Genomic DNA, 23,920 nt, shown 5'->3' with positions numbered 1-23,920 from the left:
AGATAAATGCCACACAGAGTTCCAGCAGCAGACAGATCTCTCCATCAACTGTTTAGAGGAGACCGTGCAAATCAGGGCTTTATGGTCACTTAGCTGCTAAGAAACCACTACTAAGGAAAATCGACAAACAAAGAGATTTGTTTGGGCCAAGAAAGACAAGGAATGGACATTAGACCAGTGGAAATCTGTGCTTTGGTCTGATGAGTCTAAATTTGAGATCTTTGGTTCCACCCACAGTGTCTTTGTGCAACGCAGAAAAGGTGAACGGATGGTCTCTACATGCATGGTCCCCACTGTGAAGGCAATATGATGGTGTGGGGGGACTTTGCTGGTAACACTGTTGGGGATCTATTCAAAATTGAAGACACACTGAACCAGCATGGCTACCACAGCATCTTGCAGCGACATGCCATCCCATCCGGTTTGCATTTAGTTAGTTATTTTTCAACAGGAAAATGACCCCAAACACACCTCCAGGTCGGTAAGGGCTATTTGACCAAGAAGGAGAGTGATGGATTGTGTGTGTCCAAACCTTTGACTGGTGTGTGTGTGTGTGTGTGTGTGTGTGTGTGTGTGTGTGTGTGTGTGTGTGTGTGTGTGTGTGTGTGTGTGTGTGTGTGTGTGTGTGCGCCCGCGCGCGAGCGTGTTTCTGCTTCTTTTAGATAAATTGCATATATTGTATAATTGTTGCATTACACTGCGCAATAAATGTTTCAAATACATGCAACAATAATCCTATGATATAATAAAGTACAACCCGTTGACCTTTTTACATAAGTATTCCACTCGCTCCAGGTCCAGTACTGCTGAAACAAAAATAAAATGAAAATACTTGACTTCAAATACTTCACGTTAGATTATTCTAACGTGTCATTTAAATTCAATCAGGGAATGCACGTTATTGTTCAATCTTAAAGGAAACATTGGATGACTTCTTAGACGGATGAGGACTGTTAAATTAAAAGCTGTGAATTTCGGATTTCCCAACTCTTTTTCACGGCAGCAAACGCTTCACGACGTCACAGCTGGTCCGCCCCTCCAATAATATTGTGCGCGCTCCAGAAAGAAGACTTCCACCGAGTAACAGCGCGTCCCCGCGGCTGCTCGGCTCTAATTTAGATAGTTTAGGAGTCAGAAATCCCCCCGGGATTAAATCATCGTTATTACTTGCGTTTGGATGCCGGACAGTGAAGCATCTGGGAAACATGGATACAACCTTTTCGAGCCGTTTTCTTGACTTCTTGGAAGCATAAAAGCTGGTTCCGGTGGCGATATTTTTTCTGTCAGGAAGTTTGACGTATTCAGCTGAAGATTATTTCTTGCTTTGTTTTGGTTCGGAAAAGTTGTGGACGACCGCTGGTTCCTTTCAACAAACGACATCTTTGTTACTGTCGCTAAAAACAGACCGAGCTCGTCTAATGTACGTTTTTTTGTTTATTTTTTAAATATCACTTTGCTGTTTATATGAATACTCCAGGATCTACAATTTTAGAGTCTGCAGCCCTGCGAAGTTTAAACATCGATGGACTTTATCTTACTTGGCTTCGCATGACATAACGCATCTGGTTAAAGTATATAATAAACTCAAATGTAGTACTTTTTTCTGCCAATGTCCCAATAGTCTGTTATTTTTAAGTCTGAACCCAGAACGGTGCTATCTCAATTAAATTAATCTGCACATTTTTATAGGCCAGATAGGCCTTCGTGTATTCTTCCCCGATTATGTTATATCATCAATCACGTTGCAATGCGATGCAGTTATGTTCAATGCAACAATGAGAATAAAAAACATCTTCTGCCTAGAATATTGTGGATTTAAACCTGGAACCACGGTCGAGGAAAATCTGCAAACTTAGCAGGAAGAGAGGCCATCAGAATCACGGAAATCGTACGGTCTTTCCTCTGGCGAGCTGCTACCCACAAATGGATTTCATACAGGCCATACGGTTACTGTTACACTTTGGTTTGGCAGCTTTTGTTCGTATTTAACACTGTAATGGGACACGGCTCTGAATACATTTCTAAATTCATCGATTTTTAGTGTGACTTCTAAAGATGTTTTGGAAATTTAAGTTTTCCAAGGATCCGAGGCTACAACGGCGCAAAAGTTTGCCTCTGGGCCACAGCTGGAGCTGTTTGATGTAGGTTTTCCCATCGGAACATTTTCTCTGTGAGGCTTACAGCTGCCTCTTGTGACCGTGCTTGTTTTTACAACCTGGAAAGAATCGGTTTGTGTGTGTGATCTAACTTTCCGTTAAAGAAGACAAGCCCCGGTACCTGGGGGGGTCAGCCCCGCCGATGGCACCTTTACAGTCACTCACACTCTTTGGTGTGTTGGTCTGACCGAGGACACTAATGGACGTTAACAACAGCTGGACCTACTGCGTCATTCCTGCCGCTAGACTACGGTGACCAGTCGGCTGTACGCGGGAGAACCTCGGTCCTGACCTGACCTGACCTGACCTGCCGACTCTACAGGTGAGGGTTGTGAGCTATACCTGAGAGTAGTGACAGGTGTAAATTATGCGCTGTGTTCATGCGACAGGGAAAAAATGTATATATTTGAAATATTTTTTATATCTGTCTGCCAAAAACAGAAATGTAAACTTTTCTAATTATTTACGTGGGTCGGGTTTATTATTATTATTGTTGTTATTGTTATTATTATTATTGAATAGGCTATGTCCTGGAAATTATTTGTTTTGCTGAATTAGTTGAATAAAGTCTAAGAAATTGACGGTATAAAAAGCTGGAGGGAATTGAAAATGAATATTGATTGTAGTTGTAGTATTTTCTAAAATGATTTGTGTGTGATCTCTTGTCTTAATCAGTCAGGGTTGAAAATGCCATTCAGCTTTCCACCTTTTTAATTGAGAAAAAAAATTAAATTCATATTCCATAGTGAATATATAACAGCTGTGCTTACAAAATTTAATAGCTTATCTTCCTCAAGCATGTGTGTCATTCCATTCTGTTCCATTTTCTGTATCTATCCGGTTCGGGTTGCGTGGGCACTCCATCTCATCTGGGGGACTGCTGAGACATTTCCAAGTCAGCCAAGACATTATCTCTCCAGTGTGTGCTTTTTCTACCCTGGAGCCTTCTCCCAGTTTGGCTCAAAAAAACCTTCCTAGCACAGGACTTGGAGGAATTCTAGTTAGATGCCCAAACCGCCTCAACTGGCTTTTATCAATAGTAGAGTAGTGTCTCTGATGTGAGTCCCTCCCAAATCACTGAGCTCCTCATCTTTTCAATAAGGGAGAGCATCAGGCAGTAACTCGTCCCTGGCTTGGAGTCAGCAATCCACCCTTTTCTGGCTGAGGTTCATGGATTCAAACCTGGAGGTGCTGGTTCTCATTCCAGCTACTTAACACTTGCTTGCAAACCAACCCATGTTACGCTGGAGATCACTGCCTGATTAGTACGGAAAAACCACATCATCTGCAAAGAGCGGAGACGTGATCCTGAGGTTGCCAAAGCTGAAGCCCTCTGCCATGTGGCTATGCCTTAAAAATTCTGTCCATAAAAGTTATGAACATAATCTGCAACAAAGGGCCAGAAGCATCATCCTAAACTTCCAAGTGATGCTGCAGAAGCATGTCAAACGAGACAGCCACAAGTTCAGAGTCTTAAGGAACTCGGGGCAAATTTAATCCACCCCAGGGGCTCGACCACTAAAGAGCTTTTGACTACTTCAAAATCAGTCACAGTAATGGGCCAGTCACCCCTCCTTGTCCCCAGACTTTGCTTCTACTGCAGAAGGTGTATCAGTGGGCTTGAGAAGTGACTATATCCTCTATTGAGGTCAGCAGAACCCCATCCCCATTGTAAACAGCGTGAGCAGGAAGCTGCTTCCCCTTCCTGAGTCACCTGACAGTTTGCCATAATTGCCAAGTGAGACCGAAAGTCTTGCTTCATTGCCTCCCCAGACTCTCAGACCCGTGTTTTTCACTATACGTTTGGGGTACGCCAAGTCTGTCCAGAATCTTCTACCACCACCTGTTTTAACTTATAGCCAGGTGGTGATCAGTTTACAGCTCTGCTCATCTCTTTACCTGAGTGTCCAACACAAACTGCAACAGGCAGATGGTCTGATAACAAAAACAATCACAAAGTCAATCCGCCTGACCAAATCACTGCTGTGGATTGCCCCCTTCCTCCCAAACTTAACCCCCAACCAGCGATTGACTCCAGGGTGGGACCCCAGTAACCCTATCCCAGGGTATCCATGCCCCTTTTTGTTTGTTTGTTTGTTTTTCCTTCATCTTGTGAATCACTCTTAGTTTGGCCCCTCAAACAGGACCAATTTGCTTTGGGAGACCATACCAGGGGCAAATAGCACTCAACAACATAGCTCCTGGGATCATGTGTGCACACAAACCCCTCCATCATGATAAGGTGGCAATTCATGGAAGGGGGGGTGGCTGTACTATTTTGCAGCATACCCCCTTCTGCAGGTAAAATTAAATAAAACAACTGAACAAAAATCAACTCAACAGCTAAATTAATAACTTGTACCCAAAGCTCCACTGTGCAGTTATTTTTATTGATCTGAATTCCAGAGCAGCACAGGAAAGAGAGTGTGTCAGTGAAGTCTGAGATGGCAATGAACACCTACACTCAAGTATAGTCGTTTGACAATATTCAAAGGTCTAAATTTAAGTGTGACAGAGTTTATCTTAACTTAAGTCAATACGGGAAGTCTTTGGGCCAGATTAGTTATGGGCATATAAAAGCATAAATCTGTTTTATGGACGATAAGTCAGGACTTCTGTGTCAGAACTTCCAGATACACAGTGACGTTTGTGTATCTGCAGATGTAAGTTTGTTTTCTTAACAACTACTGTTGAAAACTAACCTTGAATGACTTTATGTTACTATTTAAAGGAAAAGAGAGAATTGATAATGAGTGATGCAATTGCTTACTAACTGCAATATTTTGCATGATGAAGTATTGAGAGGAGACATATTAGAGGATGCTTTGAAAGGCTAGGTTTAAATGCAACTATGAACCTAGAACAGAGCTCACTATAGGCTATTCCCCACGCCATCCTGGTTAGAGTTTAATTTTTGTCACATTTGTATTGAGGAGTAAGCAATGGGCCCATTTGCTGGATACATCTGACTTTGATTGCCAACTCCTGCTACTAAGACAACTTTGTTTTAAAGCTAATATACAGTTGTATATTAGCTTTAAAACAAAGTTGTCTTTATTCACAACACTTTTGCAAGCCTATCCATGAATGCAACAGAAGGTGCCAGCTTTCTGTCTTTAAATCTTTTTCGGTGGTTTTCATATTAACATGCACAATGAACATTTTGATGTACATTGTACATAAGCTTTGACTTTCAGTGTATTTCCATGTGTGAAAACACTACAGAGGACGTTCTAAGACTTCACGTAGCCAACACAAGCACAAGCTCTTTGTTGAGATTGCAATATTTAAATGTGGTGGGTTGCACTAAATGAAAAGCACATGTGCACCTGAAACAGGACAGACATCAGGCCATGGGATTTTGCTGCAAAGCCCTCAGTCCTAATGCATCACGGGCTTGAGACAGGGGACTGTGGCTGAGAAAAACAGCCTCAGACTAAACACCTCTTAAAGCAGACAGAGAAGAGAGGGTGGAGGAAAATCCATGTAAATCCTGCTAGTAAATGCGATACAAGGAAAATAAAGCAGGCACAGCTGACTGGACTGGTACAGTGCAGCTTTACTCTCCATTGAATTCCCCGAATTCCACTTGGGAGGTAATTAAAATCAGGAGAAGCAAGAGAGAGATGAGGGTAGCTTGGGGACTTGACAGAGAAGCTTGTTGTTGTGCTGTTGACCATAAGGACCACTTGAGTTGAGGTTTTGTTTCTAAATACTGTGTTGACTGTTCTCTTTCTCACACATTTTTTTAGGTAATGCATGAGGTAATTGCTCTATGTTACCTCAAGTGTCTGTACACTAATGCAGCAGTGAGAAATACACGCTGCATAAATTCAGTGTTATTTACTTTGGAATTAGATGCTATAAACAAGTTCAAGGACTGCAGGACAAAACTATTTGGCACCTTCACCGTTGGCAGGGCAACTTGAGAGTAGCATAAGCTTGAAAGCAATGTGGCAACGCTCCGGCGACCACAGACGGACATGCCCTGCATTCCTGTGGGTGATTATTACCCAGAAAGCCACAAAGTCAATGAGTTGCCTCAGGTGCCGATGCTGCTTATTTCATGTACAGTAGAGTTTCTCGAGTTCTTGTTTTCCTTTAAGACAGCCTTTGACTACAGAATACAGACGGACAGCCTCTGCTGTTGGCTCCAGACTCAGACACTGTTCAGCTTCTTGTCTGACCTCCTTTGACTGGGGTTTTTTTAGTCACAGCTATATTCTAAATCAAACCAGTCCTTAGTTTTCAAGACTTACTCAGCAGCTAATGATAGAATTTGTGTAGAGGGATTGATTTGCTGCAGTATATTTCAAGAAAAATAAAGCATGTGTCAAGTGTGGGTTCAAGTTTCTGGTCATAAACATCTTCCTAAGGGTGCTGTGTGGTACACAGTTTCTACATAATATCACCAGATATTACATTGAGGTATCAGAACTGGGTGAGAAACAAGTCGGTGCATTTCTGGGGGAACAGCTGTTTTAAACTGTAGTTGCTGGCAGTGAGTCACTTGTATCTGGTTGACTGAACAATATTTACTCATTATTTGGGGCATTTGTGAAAACGAAGTTTGTGTTGAGACCTCAAAGTCTCAAGAAACTCTAAAGTGCTTTGTATTTGCCTTTGCCGAATTAGTTTAAATTCCATGGTTTATTGGTACAAATATGAGGGAAACCCTCTCCATTGAAGGAAATGCCTCAGTTTATAATGCTGTTGACGCCTTGAGCAGGGCTGATAATATTGCCTTGTTAACATCAACAATGGAGTTATGACACAACCAACTTTGAGTTTTGCAGCTCGTGCAAAGGAGGCTGTTTAAAGCTGGTAGTTACTTGAAACAGCAGAAAACTCCTCACAAAGAACATTTTTCCCTTATGAACAAAGCCAGAATAATCACTGCCAGGGCAGCTTGAATTTCAGCCGTTTCCAACTGTCATTCTTTCTCATGGGCAAACTCACAATACACATTCTCACATGCACTGCACACTTTCTCATTCGCCTAGCCTTGCAGTCAGAAAAACTCTTTAGGTCTGTGGTCTGCAGGGTTCAGTTACGTGCCTGCAAGGAATGAGAAGAGATTTGTGTTGTAAATGAAAAAGAGATTCTCTGAAACACATTAAACACTAATGTGTAATTTCATTACTGTAATTTCATATAAGACGGGTACAATATAACAAGTTCTTTGTCATGCCAGCGTTCTGGTCTTATTCTGCGATTCCTTTTTTTTTTATTGTCTCCAATAACATTTACCAGTAAGGTAGTGCAAGTTTTTAATGATGCCCTTTGTCTTATCTGTTCTTACCTCAATTATTGCATGCTTTATTCTCATAACTAATTGATTTCTGTGTTTACCACTAAAGGCTCTGGGAGTTGGTTGGCACAGCAGAGGCAACCCTGCAAGTTTCCGAAGACTGGTTTGTAGACCTCGATCACAAACAACGCCACAATGAGTAAGTCTTAGAGTATAGTTTTCTAAACAACATTAAAAACAGACACAAACACACCAATCACCATCCCCGAGGGCATAGCTGGTGCGACTTGCTTCTCCAGACAGTCAGGTGAAGAGGACTGGTTTTCAGCATTCTGGAGATAGGGGTCTGGTTCAGCCCCAGGGCTGTATGATGTCTGTCCAAGCTATACAAGGGGAATATTTTTCTTTCATGAGCTTTTCCAGACAAGACAGAACTTGCCCTGAGATCAAATGTGGGAATAAGGCTATCAAAAACAAAGTACTTCTTTCAAGCCTCCAATACTCAGTCACAGGATAGTTTCAATAAAGCTGCAATTAAAGATGACTGATTGTCTTTTCACACCTTTTAGTGCAGAGCTCATATGTCTTTCACTTTGTGCCGTGCTCACACCACTCATTTGTTAATCCACTGTCTAATTGTCTGCTTTTTGCCAACCTATTTTCCCCTGTAGATGAGAGGCAGGCTCTCCACTCTATAATGAAGGACCTCGTTGCTCTCCAGATGACGCGGCGGCAGCCTGTGTTGTCTCATGACAGCGGTAAACCCAAAACACCAGCACAGGCCAACAGACAGGTACAGCATCAGTCCATCGCAATTTGGCTATAAAGTAAGAATTAATTATCTAAAATTTCAGAAAATTAATGAAACTGAAGAACTTAAAATCTTACAAATCAAAAACAAAACATGCTGATCCAATATGAATACACAACATCAAGATTTTGTGAGTCTAAAAACACATAAGGTGAGTTTTGCAATGCAGTTCTGAAGACATAAAGTTGTCATTTATTAGGCAAGACCCTTTAGAAACAGGTCTAAACAAAGGTTAAACCCTATAAATTTGTTTGTCTTCATAAGCTGCTTCCTCAGTTGTTGTGTCTTAAATGAATCCGTTGTAATGTTGTGTTTTGAAGGACTATATTTTCTCTAAGTCGTGTAGTGAGAAATGAGTTTAATAAACATAATCATAACATAATAAACATAAATTGTTCTATAATTCAATTTAAAACCCCGAGTCTAGAGATCAGGGGGGACAAATGTGTCAAGCAAAGAATTTTTATTAGAGAAAACTTCTTTAATAGAGCTCAGTGTAAGTGTCCAGGACTATTTGGCAAAATTTTTTGATGCTTTTAGTATTTCTCCTGACGCACATGGTACATAGTTTTAGCAAAATTACATGAATTTCCAAAGTCACCACCAATTTGTCAAATAATATTTTAGCTTTTCTAAAAAAGAAAAAAGAAAAAGTGGCACTTGGCCCACCTAAAATTTAATCTTGGTGTTTGCCCAAAGCAACGTTCTGGGAAATAAAACTCGTTCCCATTCCTGCAAAAGTTGCATCTAAAGATTGATATACATACTTCACTTTTATCTGTACAGTGTGTGTGTATATATAAAGCTTATGTGAGCACCTGACAAGTTTACAAAAGAAATTGGACACTAGGGAGCAAGGACCCTAGTTTTGTCCAAAGGTAGAATGGAAAAGTTCACAAGTAGTAGAAACAAATTCTTCCTCATTTCACAGTTTTACGTGGGCTGTTTGAAGAATCTTTGCCCGGGATATAATAATGCAAATTGTGGGGGATAGTAATAGTAGTGATATGACAATATTTAAAAGAGAAAAATACATCCAAGTTAAATTTGACCTGGGTTGTTGCTGTTCATGGGTTAATGGTCAGCATCCTGAATCCTAAGCTGTAGTTTTGTCCTCAATTTCCAGTATTACACTTTGTTTTTTTTGTTTTTTGTCCAAATGAAAGCAATGGGAAATAACTTAGTTGGTAAGATTTAGAGCTGGTGGTAGGTGCAGTTTGTTACCTTTGGACAGGACCATGTTAGCTGATCTCTCAGTTTCCAGTCGGATCCTGGCTGTAGCTTCATGTTTTCTGATGGTCAGTCAGGAAGCAATCTCCTCATGTAACTCTACAAGAAGGTGAATAAGTTTGTTTCCTGTAGAATTATAACAAGAAATTCTCTCTCTGCTTGGCTATCCATGTAATCTCGGTAACTTTATTTGCAGTTGTTACGAGTGCAAGTTCTCTAAGAAATGAAAGAGGTACACATTGGCTCGGCTTTGTGTGAGACCCACAGGTGAAGTCTAATTGGTATGATCACCACTACTCCTCAGTGCAGCCTGAACTCTCTTAGGCAAGCCTTCTTGTAATTTACTTAATTAATCTTCAGCAATAATTTTACAGACGTCTTGAGGGACATTCTTAGGATGTTGGCTGCCTTTTGTTGCCTTCTGTCTGATTCCACGCCACTTCAGTAATAATACGATCTATCATTTGAGGAGGCCAATCCATGACTGCTGGAGTTTCATTGTGTTTTTTCTATACCTATATGCTTTGGAAGTGTGTTTGGGGATATTATCACACACTTTCTAGATGGTATTGCATGGTGGATCAAAATCTGACAGTATGTTTTTTCATGCATAATTCCATCAGTTTTGACAAGATTTCCAACACCACTGGCTGCAGCCCCAAACCAGACAGAGCCTTAATTGTGGTTTACAGATGGCTGTAGACACTCATTCTTGGCCCTTTTTTCTGACGTCATTTGACGCACGTACTGACGATTTGAACCAAAAATTTGGAATTTGTATTGATCACTCTGTAAGACCTGTTGCCACTGATTTTCACTCCAGTTCTCGTGGAGTCTGGCACACCTCAGGCTTTTCTCCCTGTTTCCCTTCCTTAAGAATGGCTTCTTGACAGCTATTCACTAAGACCATTTCTGATCAGGGTTCAGTGAACAGTAGATGGATCAATTGGAGGACAAAATGCAAAGGCCTGTGCCAGGTCTAAATTTGATTTCTTTTTCTTATTTCTTAAAGACATGACTCATCCGAATCTTTGCCACCTAATTTTTGTTCTGCTTGTCTAGTTTCCTTAAAATTTTAAGGACACACTGCATAAGATATGCCAAGTGTGCAGCATATAGCTCTTCGCGAATCATCTTACTGGTGTAAGAATACTGTTTAGGGCTTAAACTTTGTTCTCATTGGCATTTTACATAGATTCAGTAAAGAAACAAGAAATAATTATGTGCTTTTCCACCGGGCCGCTAGTAACAAAGAATCAGAAGACGCAATTTAAAATAGGTTCTTTCCTAAGTTGTTAGTTATGTGTAGATACAACTTTGAGTAAAACAACATTTCTCTGAAAAGGTTCAGGTACAACGACAACTGGTCTAAATAATGAGTCAAGCAGTCAATCTCCAAAAGAAAATCTTTTAAAGACTTGCATTAAGATTAGCAAACCACTGCTCACTTTTTAAAAAATTGCAAGAAAATCTGGCTCCTGGAAAGCAAAATATAAAGAAATGAGAAGTTACTTGAGACTTTTGTACATTACTGTATTAGCACTCTTTGAGCTTGCTATTTCTGCTTTCTTTCAGGACGACGTCAGGATAAAGTTTGAGTTCTCAGGAGAGAGGAGGTGAGTTTGGCGTGGTTTGCATTAACATGCATGTTGTGAATGTGTGGCTATCGTGCTTTCCAGTAGTATACGTTCATATGCAAGTGAGAGGGACTAATAACTTATGGAGGAGACATAAACACATTCACTTAGGCATGCAGCTGTTGTCACATGTTCCAGTTCATGAAAGAGCACTTCTCACAGTCTGACACACACTTCATTCAGACTGGTATGTGAGCTGGAGAAGAGAAGGGGAAAGGACTGTGGTTAGCCAGCGACTGCCAACATAAACCACAAATATGCAAGGTGTACATAGAAAAATCTGCACACACTCAAAACATCAGCTTGTGTATTTTGTTTGCATGTGTGCACGTAATTTAATGCAGTTTCTTTACCAACTGGTGTAAATCTTTCATAATTCCTTTGTCTGGATGATTCATTGCTGCTTTTCTTTTTGCAGGATCCTGGTCTTTGGACGACCTGTACAGTTTGAGGAAATTCAGCAGAAAGTCAAGACGGTCTTTGGCCAGCAGCTAGACCTGCATTATATGAACAATGAGGTAAAGTGTTATACTGTGCCCCCCCCCGCCCCCTTCACCCAACCACCCACCCACAGCTGCTCCTTCCTCAAGAATTTGACGGATCGTTGAGTCGAGACATGTTCAGAGTCAAGTAAAAGATGCAGGAAGAAACCGTGACATCATTCAAATTGTACTTTAAATCTTAAGATGTTATGTTCTTAAATAGTAGTTGTAAATCCTCTTTTGAGGAAGGGCAAGTAATTTGGTAAATGGAAACATGAGTAATGGATCATCCGTTATCAACTTTCCAATTCTCATTCGCTCAATTGTGCCTTCCTGCATGTCTGTTTTCTGTGTTGATTTAATGTTCGTGCATTTTACGTTTGAACAGCAGCCTGTGTATGCTTGTAAATGTTGGCAAGAATTTGTTTCCATGTCATTTTGAATGTGTGTGTGTTCTTTTTGTTGTCTGGTTTCTTGGCAGTTGTCCATTCCTCTGCGAGGACAGGATGACCTTGACAAGGCAATCGACTTACTAGACCGGAGCTCCAACATGAAGAGCATCAGGATACTGCTTCTCACTCAGGAGCACAGCAATGTAAGACTCAAGACACACACACACACACACACACACACACACACACACACACACACACACACACACAGGGGCGTGCATTTACAGCATACAGTTGCATCACTACCATTTCTCCACCACAGCGCCATGTTCTGAAATACCCAAGTTCCTGATTTACCGACACTAACTGGTTTGATGACATGAGGAAATTGTTAAATGTGTTAAAGCATTGTTCACATCTTCTGTTCTCCTATCTTTTCCCAAACTACAGGCGTCCTCTCCTTCCCACCATGTGCCATGTAAGCAGGTGAGGATCAAATCCTCCCACTCCACTGGAGATGTGAGCACAGTGTACCAAAGCTCCGAGCCCAGGGGGCGTCACCTATCAACTGGTAAATACTGTGATTTCTGGTCTATTTAAAGTTCTTCACAATTTTACTCATTTGAGAAAAAAAGAGATCTGATTGACTTGAACTGGATTATATCTCCTGAGAGTTACTGAATTATCAGTTATGGATATTTTTGTTGTGCCTTGATTTCCTTGCCTGTCTTATTTTACTCTCTTGTACTGGTGTTTCTTTTGCTTCCCCTTGTTGCAATGGGTCCTCTTCCTTTTCCTGTTCACCATCACTAGACGATGCCTGCTGGACAGCAGCCAATCAGATTACAGAATGCTATTAGTGTGGCGGACCAGTGGTCTGTTTTAGGATTTTTTTTTTTCCCCCTCTAGAAGAGGAGGGGTCAAAGTAGCTCCTAGAAGGCTTGAGAGCTTTGCATCATAACAAGTTTAAATGCTGAAACTAGTTCTCATTGTTGCCTTATCTTTGTTGGTCAGCAAGAAGAAAACCCCCAAAATTACAACATGGATGTGTCATCGAGTTTTTTGACTGTAGTCTCAACAGCAACATGTCCGACTTTCATGTGTACAGGAAAATAAAAATGAGTTTCAGTTGAGAGGAACAGAGCCTAACAATTTTTAAAATCAGGCAAACATGTAACTTGCTAATACACATCATTTCTGACTGATTCCAGGTTCTCAGAACACAGGGCGTAGTTCCCCACCTCCTGGCTACGTCCCTGAACGCCAGCAGAGGATTGCCCGCCAAGGTTCATACACCAGCATAAACAGTGAGGGAGAGTTCATCCCAGAAACCAGCGATCAATGCGTGAGCCATCTCTTTATTCATAATGGGGGAAAAGAAAACTTATAATAGAAATCATATGGATCTTGTGTCTTTGTGATTACGACTTTTAAGATTTGTTTACTTATGAGATTCAATTAAGATCTTTTCCGACTTTGGTTTTTAATGGGCTGTGAGGCTGACATGATGAGATTTTGTAAACATGTTCCTAAGAAGTTCAAATTAAGTTTGGGAATAAAAAGCTGAACTAAGTGCTCGGTGAATTCCCCAGATTTGCTCATCTCCATTTTCCAGTGCAGCTGTTCTACAGAAAATGAAAGTTTTCAAAAACATAGTCCTGTGTGTACGCAAACCACACGCGCATAAAAACGGACACTCTGAATTTTCCATTGTGCCCTGTGCAGGTGCTGGATCCCTGGAGCAGTGCAGAGAACTCAATTTCTGGAAGCTGCCAGTCTCTGGACAGCAACTCAGACAGGTGACAAACAGGCTCTGCCTGCTAAATGTAAAACTAACACTGATGCCTCCTACCAGGAGCTTCTCCATTACATTTCAACTACTGGTATTTGGAAAATAAAATAAATGCAATGTTTTGCTGATGAAATGCTTAGCTCATTATGGGAAGGCTTCTGAACATACCTCAGTCTTCATCCTTCCCGCTCCTCTTTCACAGCCCCTCACTGAGGAAGTCTCGCATGCACAGAGCCAAGAGTTACCCTGATAATCGTCAAGAGTGCTCAGGTAACAGCCAAGCCAAGTATCTCCATTACCTATATAGAAAGATGATTACAGCACTCATGTAATAAGACATACAATGTGTGCATTCAGTCAATACCTTAGTATGTCTTTAAAGCCCTGAAGACAAGTTGGGTAAAGATTATATTATACACAATATAATCATTTAATAATAATTTATCTGTTATCTACTTTTGTTAATCAGTGTTTTCTTGTCAGTGATAATGTAAACTGACTGCAAGCTTACATGAACAGCATTTTTTGTAAGTACAAGCTACAAAATAGAGTATCAAAGAAGCTAAATTTAATGGTACGTGACACCGTGCAACTAACTAAACTGTTGTTCAACTGCAGCTTCCTGCTGAGCTATGACACTCTGGGTGTTTGTTTTCAGATCGGGAGAATCATGTGTATGACAGGGTTGCAGGGAAGGGAGGCACCTTTCCTCGAAGGTACCTTGTGTCCCTCCCTTATAAGGACAACAGTGAAGGTGAGATTAATGATATCTACTATATATGTAGCATTTTTCAAGTAGGTAAAAAATTTTTCCTACTGCCTCCATCTGTAGTATAGCCTTCCTTAGTCTCACCATTCACAATGTTATATTAGAATCAGCCGCACTCTTTCCTGTTCTCCTCAAGGTCGCCGAACGTTTCCACGGATTCGTCGCCCTCAGGGGAACCTTTTCACTCTAGTGCCCTCAAGACGGTCACTCAACGGCAGTGAGGAGAGTCTGGGCAGCTGGCAGCAGGTCGACGCACAAGGCAGGCTACGCCCCCAGGATCGTTCTGTTCCCCATAAGTGTGAGTAAAACACAACTTTTTAATAAAAAACTTCATACGCAGTGCTTGTGACAGAGGTGAATAAATGAGTCAACAGCGCTAATTATTTTTTTCAGCTGAAGCTTATCTCAATCATGATAGTTCCTGTTATACTGCATCATAAAGAAAAAACCATTTGATTTCATCCTCTTCATAAAATCACCCACGGGAGCAAAATTATAGTGTCGGTAAATGAAACTTGTAACTAAATTTGACAGGAAGTTCGGTCAAATGACAATTTTAACTCCGGGTACTTGGAGCCAAGTCTGCCTTAAAGACTGGATTTGAAATTGTAACTGGAAATGACCATTTAAGGAAGTTGTGTAACAGTCCTGAGATCAATTCCACCATTAGGCTGGCGTCTTTCTGTCTGTTTAGTTTGCATGTTCTTCCCGTGTTTGTGTGGGTTCTCTCTGAGTACTCCGGCTTCCTCCCACAGTCCAAAGACATGCAGTTAGTGGGGATAGGTTAATTGGAAAATCTAAATTGCCCATAGGTGTGAATGTGAGTATGAGGTGTGTATATGTGTTAACCCTGCGACAGATTGGCGACCTGTTCAGGGTGTACGCTGCCTCTCGCCCTAAGACAGCTGGGAAAGGCTCCAGCCCCGTGCGACCCTGAAAAGGATAAGTGGAAGAGAATGAATGGATACATAAAACAACAACCAACAAATGTTTTGTTTTTTGTCTGTTTGTTTTCAGCGCCCAGTGCTCCGGTGACGTGGCGCCGAGGGAAGCTTCTGGGCCAGGGCGCGTTTGGTCAGGTTTACCTGTGTTATGATGTAGATACTGGGAGAGAGCTGGCTGCCAAGCAAGTCCAGTTTGATCCTGACAGTCCTGAGACCAGTAAGGTGAGGAGCTAGGAGATATTCATTGACACGGATGGTTATGCATACCTTCATAAGCAGAATTTTTTTTTTTTTTTTGCACGTGTGTGGCTGTTCTCACTATTTCTCTCCCTGGTACTCTTATTTCCACGGTGACTTTCTTGTCATGCTCACATGTTGTATATTTGCAAACTTTTGCTTTTGCTTGTACATTAAAATTGTTTGTCAGAAGGTTACATCACATCCTCTTTTTACTGTATATCTCATGAATGATGAAATCGTTTTTTTCTTCTTGTTTTTTTTAATGTCAAACTCAAGGTTGCACATTACTGACAAGTCATGAGTCGGGACCAATGTCCAGCTGAAAATGTGCCAAGTGTGACTTCATACGATAATCTGTTCGGGTCATTATGCTGGAATGTAGATTGTTAGCAGGAATAGCTGAGCATGGGATTAATAAATCAACCAACATCCACAGTTTAGCTACGGCTCTGGATTCAAGCTTCCAATTTTATTTTATCCCCCGAGACAAAAATAAAAGCCTGCTGGAAGGAAAATCAACAAACTAAAAGTGGAATGCATCGTAGAAGTTGTCCTTCCACCATCAACCCCCCTCTTCCCCATTTTAATTTCTTTTCCTGTCTGCCACAGAGAAAACACGCACTGTCACTTCCTGTATCTGAGAGCAGCCAGATATTGCAGTGGTGACGGAGGGGCGATGGGTCAGCATTGCATTGACCTCTTGTTACCCCTTCACACCCCCACTCCCACCTCCTGCTTGTAGCAAATGTGATTCAGTATTTGCTTCTGTTAAAGCAGCTTCAGTGCTGGGACCTGGGGATTAGTTTGTGTCCCTCTGAGTTCCTACTCTTCCTTTCTCTCTGTCTCTCTCTCTCTGCTGTGGCCTAATTCTCTGAAGTAAACACAGGAACTACTTTTAGGGAACTGTGCTGTTGGCTTTTATTGACTCCCTGCATTAGTTTCCACTTTTGGCTTGACTTCACATGCAGTAAAGAAAAAGTAGCATTTGTTTATGGCTGCATTTGTTTATGATGACTGTGTAATGCTAACTGATATAACAGGGTCTGGGGCGGGAATTAGCTGTAGCTGAAATCCACATTGTGCAATTTGCAAATCCATAAAAATGCAAAGATGTTGAAAAATTATAGATTTTCTGTTATTTGTTGCCCTTTCTTCAGTTTTTAATTTTCCCTGTGTTCACTGTTCTGTGCAGGAGGTCAGCGCTTTAGAGTGCGAAATCCAGCTGCTGAAAAACCTACATCACGAGCGCATTGTTCAGTACTACGGTTGTTTGAGGGATCACAATGAGAAAACTCTCACTATTTTCATGGAGTACATGCCGGGGGTGAGTCTCAGCAGCTCTCATTTTACAGATTCAGGCAGAGCAGTGATTGTTTTCATGATAATCATTTGCTCAATCGCAGGCTGTGTGTTCATTTCCATTGCATGTAGGACTGAAACCAGTCGCACGAGGGCAACAAAGACACAAATGTCCACGAGTTAATGTTTTGCATTGCTGTGTTGACAATATAAACATATTTTTTTATTCAGTAAAGCGATTTGACCACTGTAGCTCACAGTAACTGGGCAGTTTTTTGTTTTTTAACTATTCTAGAAACTAGTGACAGAAAGTGACAATGTGTGATTTTACTTAAGCGGGGAAAGTAAAATAATGTTTTTCTTTACTCATATGCAGTTGTTTGTTATTGAATAACTGGCTGAGAAACACATGTTTGTTTCCTTTTCATTCTTCTGTCATCTTCAGCTTTTTAACTTGATTTCTTAGCTCATTGTCTTTACTCTTTATTGCATTCACTATCTCTGACTTGTTAAGCTGTTGTTTTAAGGCGTTACCATGTAAAACCTGTGATTTCTTCCTGTCAGGGTTCTGTCAAAGATCAGCTGAAGGCCTATGGGGCCCTGACAGAAAATGTCACCCGCAAGTACACAAGGCAGATACTGGAAGGCATGTCCTATCTGCACAGCAACATGATTGTACACAGGGACATCAAAGGTATTCCTGTTAAACTGCAGATACTGAAACATCATGCTCTGCAGAAAGAAAACGTTTAGTATTTTATAATGAGATGCTTGGTTCTTACTGCGTGTGGATGATGATTATTGACATGTAATATTTTGCATGTTTCATATCAACTGTGGCTTTCAGGTGCCAACATCCTGCGGGATTCAGCGGGAAACGTGAAGCTTGGAGATTTTGGTGCCAGCAAAAGGCTCCAGACCATCTGCATGTCTGGCACCGGCATACGCTCTGTAACCGGCACCCCCTACTGGATGAGTCCGGAGGTGATCAGTGGAGAGGGCTACGGAAGGAAAGCTGATGTCTGGTAAGACCAAAAGATCCACTTCAGTTTAGTTTTGTCCAAGTTGATCAAGGCGGTGTGTTAAACTGAAGTTGACCTCTGCACCGTTTCAAAAGGCTTGCTGACATACAGTTTATTTGCTAGAAAGAGAGAGAGGCTTAGTAGAAACTATGGAACTGATACAAATGCATGATGGTGGTACAGGTTTTGGTGTTGACATGGATGCGTTAGATGGGGCACAAAATAATGACTAAAACTACAAGAACTATATTCTTAATCTGTGCATTTACTCAAGGACTGCACTTTGAGTACATCTTTTTATGCCTCCTTGCTTTATTCTTTTGGTACACTGCTTCTTTACAGCAACATCCATACATGAAGCATTCTCTACTTCAGTTTTTTGTGTCTCTCAGTTAACAAATCAACTTACACATTAAACAGAGTAAAAAAAGCAAGGTTTAATGTTGTCAGGTCACGGAAATCTTATTTTACATACAGATGTATCTTTACCCAAATCCTTCAGTAGACTGGCAACTTGTCCAGGATGTACCCCCTCTGTCCCAGTGACAGCTAAGATATGCTCCTGCAGTAGCTGCAGTAGTGAATGAGATCACCAGCAGTCTTTATTCACTAATAATCGGGTGTTTGTTGTTGCGATTGGTGCTGGAAACTTGTGTGAGAGTGAAACAAACACATGAAGCACCTTGATTGAAGTAACAAACTGCTAAGTTTATTGGGCAGAAACACTTGAAGATGAAATTAGGATCACACAATGAGGGAATGGGGAGGCTGAGACGTGTGAAAATACCAGGCTATTACTTGGTAAGCAGGAGTAACAATGTTCTCTCAAAAGAAAACACTGAGTGAGGAGCCTGCTGTATGAAACCCACTTTCTACTACACTCCCACACACAGCAGACCACATTCCCTCATGCAGTCTAATTGGGTGGTGACCCACCAGGCGAGTGATGTGATTGGCTGAAGGCCAGTCAAACAGGTCATTACAGAAGTTGGTATGTTCCAGGTTTTCAGTTTGTGCTGGAAGGAGAGTAATGCTCCCAGATAGGTGGCAGAGGCCATCTGCAGACAGTGTGTGTCGAAGTTTCCACCAAACACATTCCTGTAAGGCTTTAGGAGTGAGTCGCACAGAAAAAATGTGGTATTTGTTTCAACTTGTTTTGAGACTCCACTGTAAGTCATATTAAAGTTACATTTATTGTGTATGTCTTTTGTAGGAGTCTTGGTTGCACAGTGGTCGAAATGCTGACAGAAAAGCCACCGTGGGCTGAATATGAGGCCATGGCAGCGATATTCAAGATTGCCACCCAGCCCACCAACCCGCTTCTGCCCTCGCACACGTCCGACCAGGCACGGGACTTCATCCGCAGCATTTTTGTGGAAGCCAAACACAGGCCCAGTGCTGAGGAGCTGCTCAGACACCCTTTCTCCCAGATACTGTGTTGAGACCTGCGTGGTTTCTGAACTGAACCACAGAGTAGCCTCAGCAGCATGTGCAGCTTCCTTAAGATCCCAGAAATCCAGACATAGAGATGACTGAGATGTCAGTGTTAAGGGCACTGAGCTTCTTCCAGGACTCAGATACTTCAAAGAAGATTTCTCACAAGCACATCCAAAGAACACAAACAACACTGACCATGGCAGTCAACACGAAGCCTTAGAAATGCCAGTATGTGCTCTTACAAGAGTCTCCACAAGGGGGGAACAAAACACAGATTAAGTAGCTTGATAGATTCAAGCTCACACAGTCACACACACCAAATGATGCACTCCAAAGGCAGAATGATGTAGTTAAGGCTCAAGCACCAGTTGCATCAGCTCCCATGTTTACATTCACTTGTGCAGTTATGAGAAATACCAGATATCCTTAAGTATTTAAATCTAAACATGCAGCTTAGGCTCATTTTAAAGCTACAGTGAGCCGAAAGTGTAAGCTGAACCACAGTGTCGCTAAATGGACAGGATCGCTGTTCTGTTTTCCCCATCTTGTCCATCTCCATCTTTCTGAGACAAAGAAAGCTCTCTTTTTTAAGCTATTTGTGATGCACTTTTTCAGTTTTTACCCCTTTAAAATTAAGATGTTTTAGGATGGTTTAGTTATCTTGGTAAAAGGGAAGATAGGAAATTTGGATAACATCATGATAGGACACAAATACACAAAGCCTGATGATATTATCTTGAATAGACGATGATCCTCCACAACTATGAGGGTCATTTGTTTTTCTGTTTATTGCATTTGAATGGATCTAACATTAGTTTATCTGGAAAATAGTCATCCTGCAGTCTTTGAACAGAATATATAAGAAAAATCTTTTTAAAACATGAAGTAGAAATCAAGACTTTGTAACTGCCAAAGAGTTGTCGTGTGCGGCTAAAGTAAGAAACGCACGTTACTCCCAACTTGACCAATTAGTTTAAATTAGTTAGTTTTTTACTCAAGTTTAATTTTGAGAAACTACGTTTCTGAAGCAAACTTTTCAACGATTGCCAGGTGTTTTGTTTTTTTGACATGCTTCGCTCTTTCACTTGAAACTAGTTTTCATGTGTGAGAGGTGCAAACAGGAGCAATGCAGGTGCTTAGCCTGATCTAAGAGAGATTTTTCTAACAGTTAGTTTTCAGGTAGAAGAACAATATCTACTCTTTCAGGCCGTCTTAATGCATTCAGGTAAATTCAGAAAATCAGTGCGTTTCAATACAGTCTGGGGACTGAGCTGAATAATGTAATAAACAGTTTAAGGGATGTTTAGGGTGGAACTTCACCTCGTAGTAACTAATTTTTCTGTCAGACATCCTCCTGCTGTAGCTCAGAGCAGGAGTAGATAAACTAACCTTGTATGTATAAAAGTAAATCAGATGACGCTTTTTATTGTTTGAAAAGTCAAACTAAAGGCCTTAATGTGATGGGCCTTCTTTGTGTTCACGTGTGTCTGGCCCAGACCTCCCTGACTGAGAAGCTTTAGCGTAAAGATCAATTTAAATCAGATGCACTTTTCTATAAAAGGAATGTTTGTGATGTTTTGGTTTGTTTAACTTCAAATGTGAAAATTCTTTCACTTGTATTTATATCCCCATGTCCACTCCAGTTAGATGTTTATAGGTATATATGTTTAAATATATTTTTTATATTCAGACTCTGTCAAAGCTAATGATACTTTGAGGACTTAGTTTTGTTAAAAGTGACTCATTGAAAGCAACTGGTTTTGCAGACATTTCAGAAATGGGGTTTATAAATGAAAAATGGATGGAAAACGAACTCAGGCTGCCTGGTTTTTGTTCCAGTGCAGAAAAATGTTTCCACACATCCTTAGCTATACATTTTGAAGGCAGTATTACCTGACAGGTTATGGAAAATTTGCATGATTGGCCATACTGTTTTGACTCATCTAGGAGACACATGAATGAAACCTTTAGGGGTTTAACTTACAAAAGAAATTTCTAGGAATATTTTTCTGTGAACTCAGTGTTATTAAAGCATAATTAAGTGGTGTGTGAGCCAAAGACAAACAGGATCAGAGCCAGCGCTGAATGTCAGAGTTCGCTGTTCAACCCAGACGACGACTTTGTTTATCCCAGGGTTCAGACGAGTCCAGTATTAAATGATTTTTCTGGGCAATAAGCTTGCTACTGCCGTAACTGTAATAGAAAACTATTTCTATGGGGCTGCTACATGCTAAAGGCAGCTAAAATGTGTTTTAAGTGATGCAGTTTTAAAGAAATTAAGGACCCTAGGATGATCAAATGAATACAGACTAGCTGGTAGAAATCAATATATGTAAATGTATTATATGTATCATGACAAGACTTGCAGTGCAAAGTCTAATGTATCAAATTTATTTTACAGCAAGAAAAGAATAGTATGTTATATATAAATATATACTGTATATATGTCCTTCCCTGTCTCAAAAACAAATAAATAGTTTTTAAATATGTTGTCTAATTGTTATCAGTGTATTTATATGCGTGGGAGGACGAGCCTGTCCAAACCCAGTGAGTCCTGTAAATGAAGGGACACAGGAGACTGAGCTCATTGTTGGCAATAAGAAGCTACTTGATTGATGCGCTCGTTTTTCTTTTCTCTCCCTCCCTCGCTCTGTTTCTTCCTCTCGTTTGGCTCTTTCATTCCTCTCATGAGGGAAAGCAGGAGGCAGACACAGGAAGAAGAGATTTCTACAGGCCGTGTCCGCCTGTGAGATGGATAAACAGACTGTATCGAACAAAGGGTCTTTTTTTTTTCGTGAACTGGTGTCATATAGACATTCCCTTACTTTTGAGAGGCTTTGTTTTTATTGTCTTTTCACTTTTTTTTGAGAATGGGATTATAGTGTAGAGTGAGATTTTAGGGTAAATGACAGCTTTCTTTTCTTTTGTTTCAACTAATCATTTTACCACAAATGTGCTGCATAGATTATCCATAAGGAAACCATTATCATTGGTTTTAATTGGTTCAAAACTGTTTGTCAAAGCACATCCTGTAGTATTCTCATCCTATCAAAATACTTTGCTAAACTAATGACATCTCTGTCTGCTAGATAACTTAGTAACTAGTATTTGCAACTTGTTAAACATGGAGAACGAGGCCTCTAAATATCTGAAGGTTAGGATTATTACTGTGAGCTGATGATGTTAACGCTTATCCAACAAAAACTCTAGCGTGCCCTCTCTTTCTTGTCTTTAATGAGGCTGTAAATTCTGACATGTTAATGATTTTCTGACCTGAGTATAATCAAGTGAAGCTTGGGTTGTTATCTGAGTGCCATCCTCATTATGTGATGTGTAGGGTAAGCAGAGCTATCTGTGTGTATTTGGGCCCCCAGCATTCCTGCTGACAGGCAGACTGGAGCTTGGGCTCTAAACCCCGTCTCTCTGACGTCTTCTTTGTGGCTACGCTCTGTTTGGACCTAGTGGTGCTGAGTCATATTGCTGTTCAGTCTGTCCCAGTTAAGCCCCCCTGATTTTCATTAAAACCCTTTTCCCATAAGGCCTTGCAGCTTCAGTAGAACCCAAGCATTCAGCTGTGTTGTTTTTAACTGTCAAGTCTCCATCGGCACCAGCCTACAGTCAGTACCAGCAGTGGGAGAGTGCTCAGATCCTTTGTTTATTGCACAAGAACAGGTGTTTTCATTTATTTTCCCCAATTAGTCCTCTTTTTTTGGGGGGGGGGGGGAGTGTTATGGAAATAATCAAAGTATGAAAACCTTCCCACCGTTGAAGCTGAATGAAGCAAGTAGGAGATTCAGACAGACAGGCACGCTCCACACACTCCACACACTCCTTAGATGGGATTTAATTAAGCATATAAATTAAAGGAGCTCAGTGCCCCTGTATTATATGTGACTAGTAGGGAAAATTGGAAGTAGGTTTAAGAATTTTATATGTTTTTAATATTTAACTTATAACAGGATGTTTTTATATAAAGGAAAGAACCATTTTTGTATAATGGCAGAAAATTAAATCTACTTATTTTCCCTCCACAAGTCTCAGTTAATCAGCCAAGAGCCCTGCACACCAGGTAAATGTAAAGATATGGTAGGTTCATAGTAATCTCATGTACAATAATTTCTCTCAAGAAGGACAAGGAGTAAAATGAAAACTATACTGCACCATGAGGATCAGTTTACAGACAAGAAATACGCCTAGTTTTAGGCATAAATAAAATCTGCATTAAATTATGTTGTTGTTTTTTAATATTCCTAACAATATCAGTGTCTGAGTTGGCTCAACTATGCAGGGAATTATGCAAAGTCACTAAAAAGTATAATTTGTCCTGCCCAAACAAGTGCAGCAGGGGTGTGAGGGACACAATCAAGCACTCTCCCCACCTGCATAGTCGTTGGGGGATGCAAGTCTCATGTTCACAAGGATTAATGCAGAAAAGTTAAATTCATCTTGTTTAATTTG

The 23,920-nt window shown here is 40.8% G+C and overlaps 1 protein-coding gene across 1 annotated transcript; it reads left to right on the top strand.

Moving 5' to 3' along the window:
• The first annotated feature begins 1,054 nt into the window (after window positions 1-1,054).
• On the top strand, window positions 1,055-21,949 carry map3k3 (mitogen-activated protein kinase kinase kinase 3). Its single transcript, XM_026164208.2, has 17 exons — window positions 1,055-2,478; window positions 7,517-7,606; window positions 8,079-8,200; window positions 11,024-11,064; window positions 11,504-11,603; window positions 12,049-12,162; window positions 12,410-12,530; window positions 13,171-13,304; window positions 13,685-13,758; window positions 13,954-14,021; window positions 14,410-14,505; window positions 14,657-14,818; window positions 15,538-15,686; window positions 16,897-17,028; window positions 17,568-17,697; window positions 17,851-18,028; window positions 19,239-21,949. The coding sequence occupies exons 2-17, from the start codon at window positions 7,603-7,605 to the stop codon at window positions 19,465-19,467; spliced, it is 1,854 nt and encodes a 617-aa protein (XP_026019993.1). The 5' UTR covers window positions 1,055-2,478; window positions 7,517-7,602; the 3' UTR covers window positions 19,468-21,949.
• Window positions 21,950-23,920: the final 1,971 nt, after the last annotated feature.

Source organism: Astatotilapia calliptera, chromosome 4 (assembly GCF_964374335.1).
Source record: "Astatotilapia calliptera chromosome 4, fAstCal68.1, whole genome shotgun sequence".
Taxonomy (NCBI): Eukaryota; Metazoa; Chordata; class Actinopteri; order Cichliformes; family Cichlidae; genus Astatotilapia; species Astatotilapia calliptera.
The sequence above is the reverse complement of the archived record's forward strand: the minus strand, read 5'-3'. Positions and strand labels throughout refer to the sequence as shown.

Bases quoted from the DNA above. Each gene is read 5' to 3' on its own strand.
- map3k3 (XM_026164208.2), top strand. The intron at 12,163-12,409 runs GTAAGACTCAAG...CCCAAACTACAG, and splicing joins TCACTCAGGAGCACAGCAAT to GCGTCCTCTCCTTCCCACCA. The intron at 12,531-13,170 runs GTAAATACTGTG...GACTGATTCCAG, and splicing joins GGGGCGTCACCTATCAACTG to GTTCTCAGAACACAGGGCGT.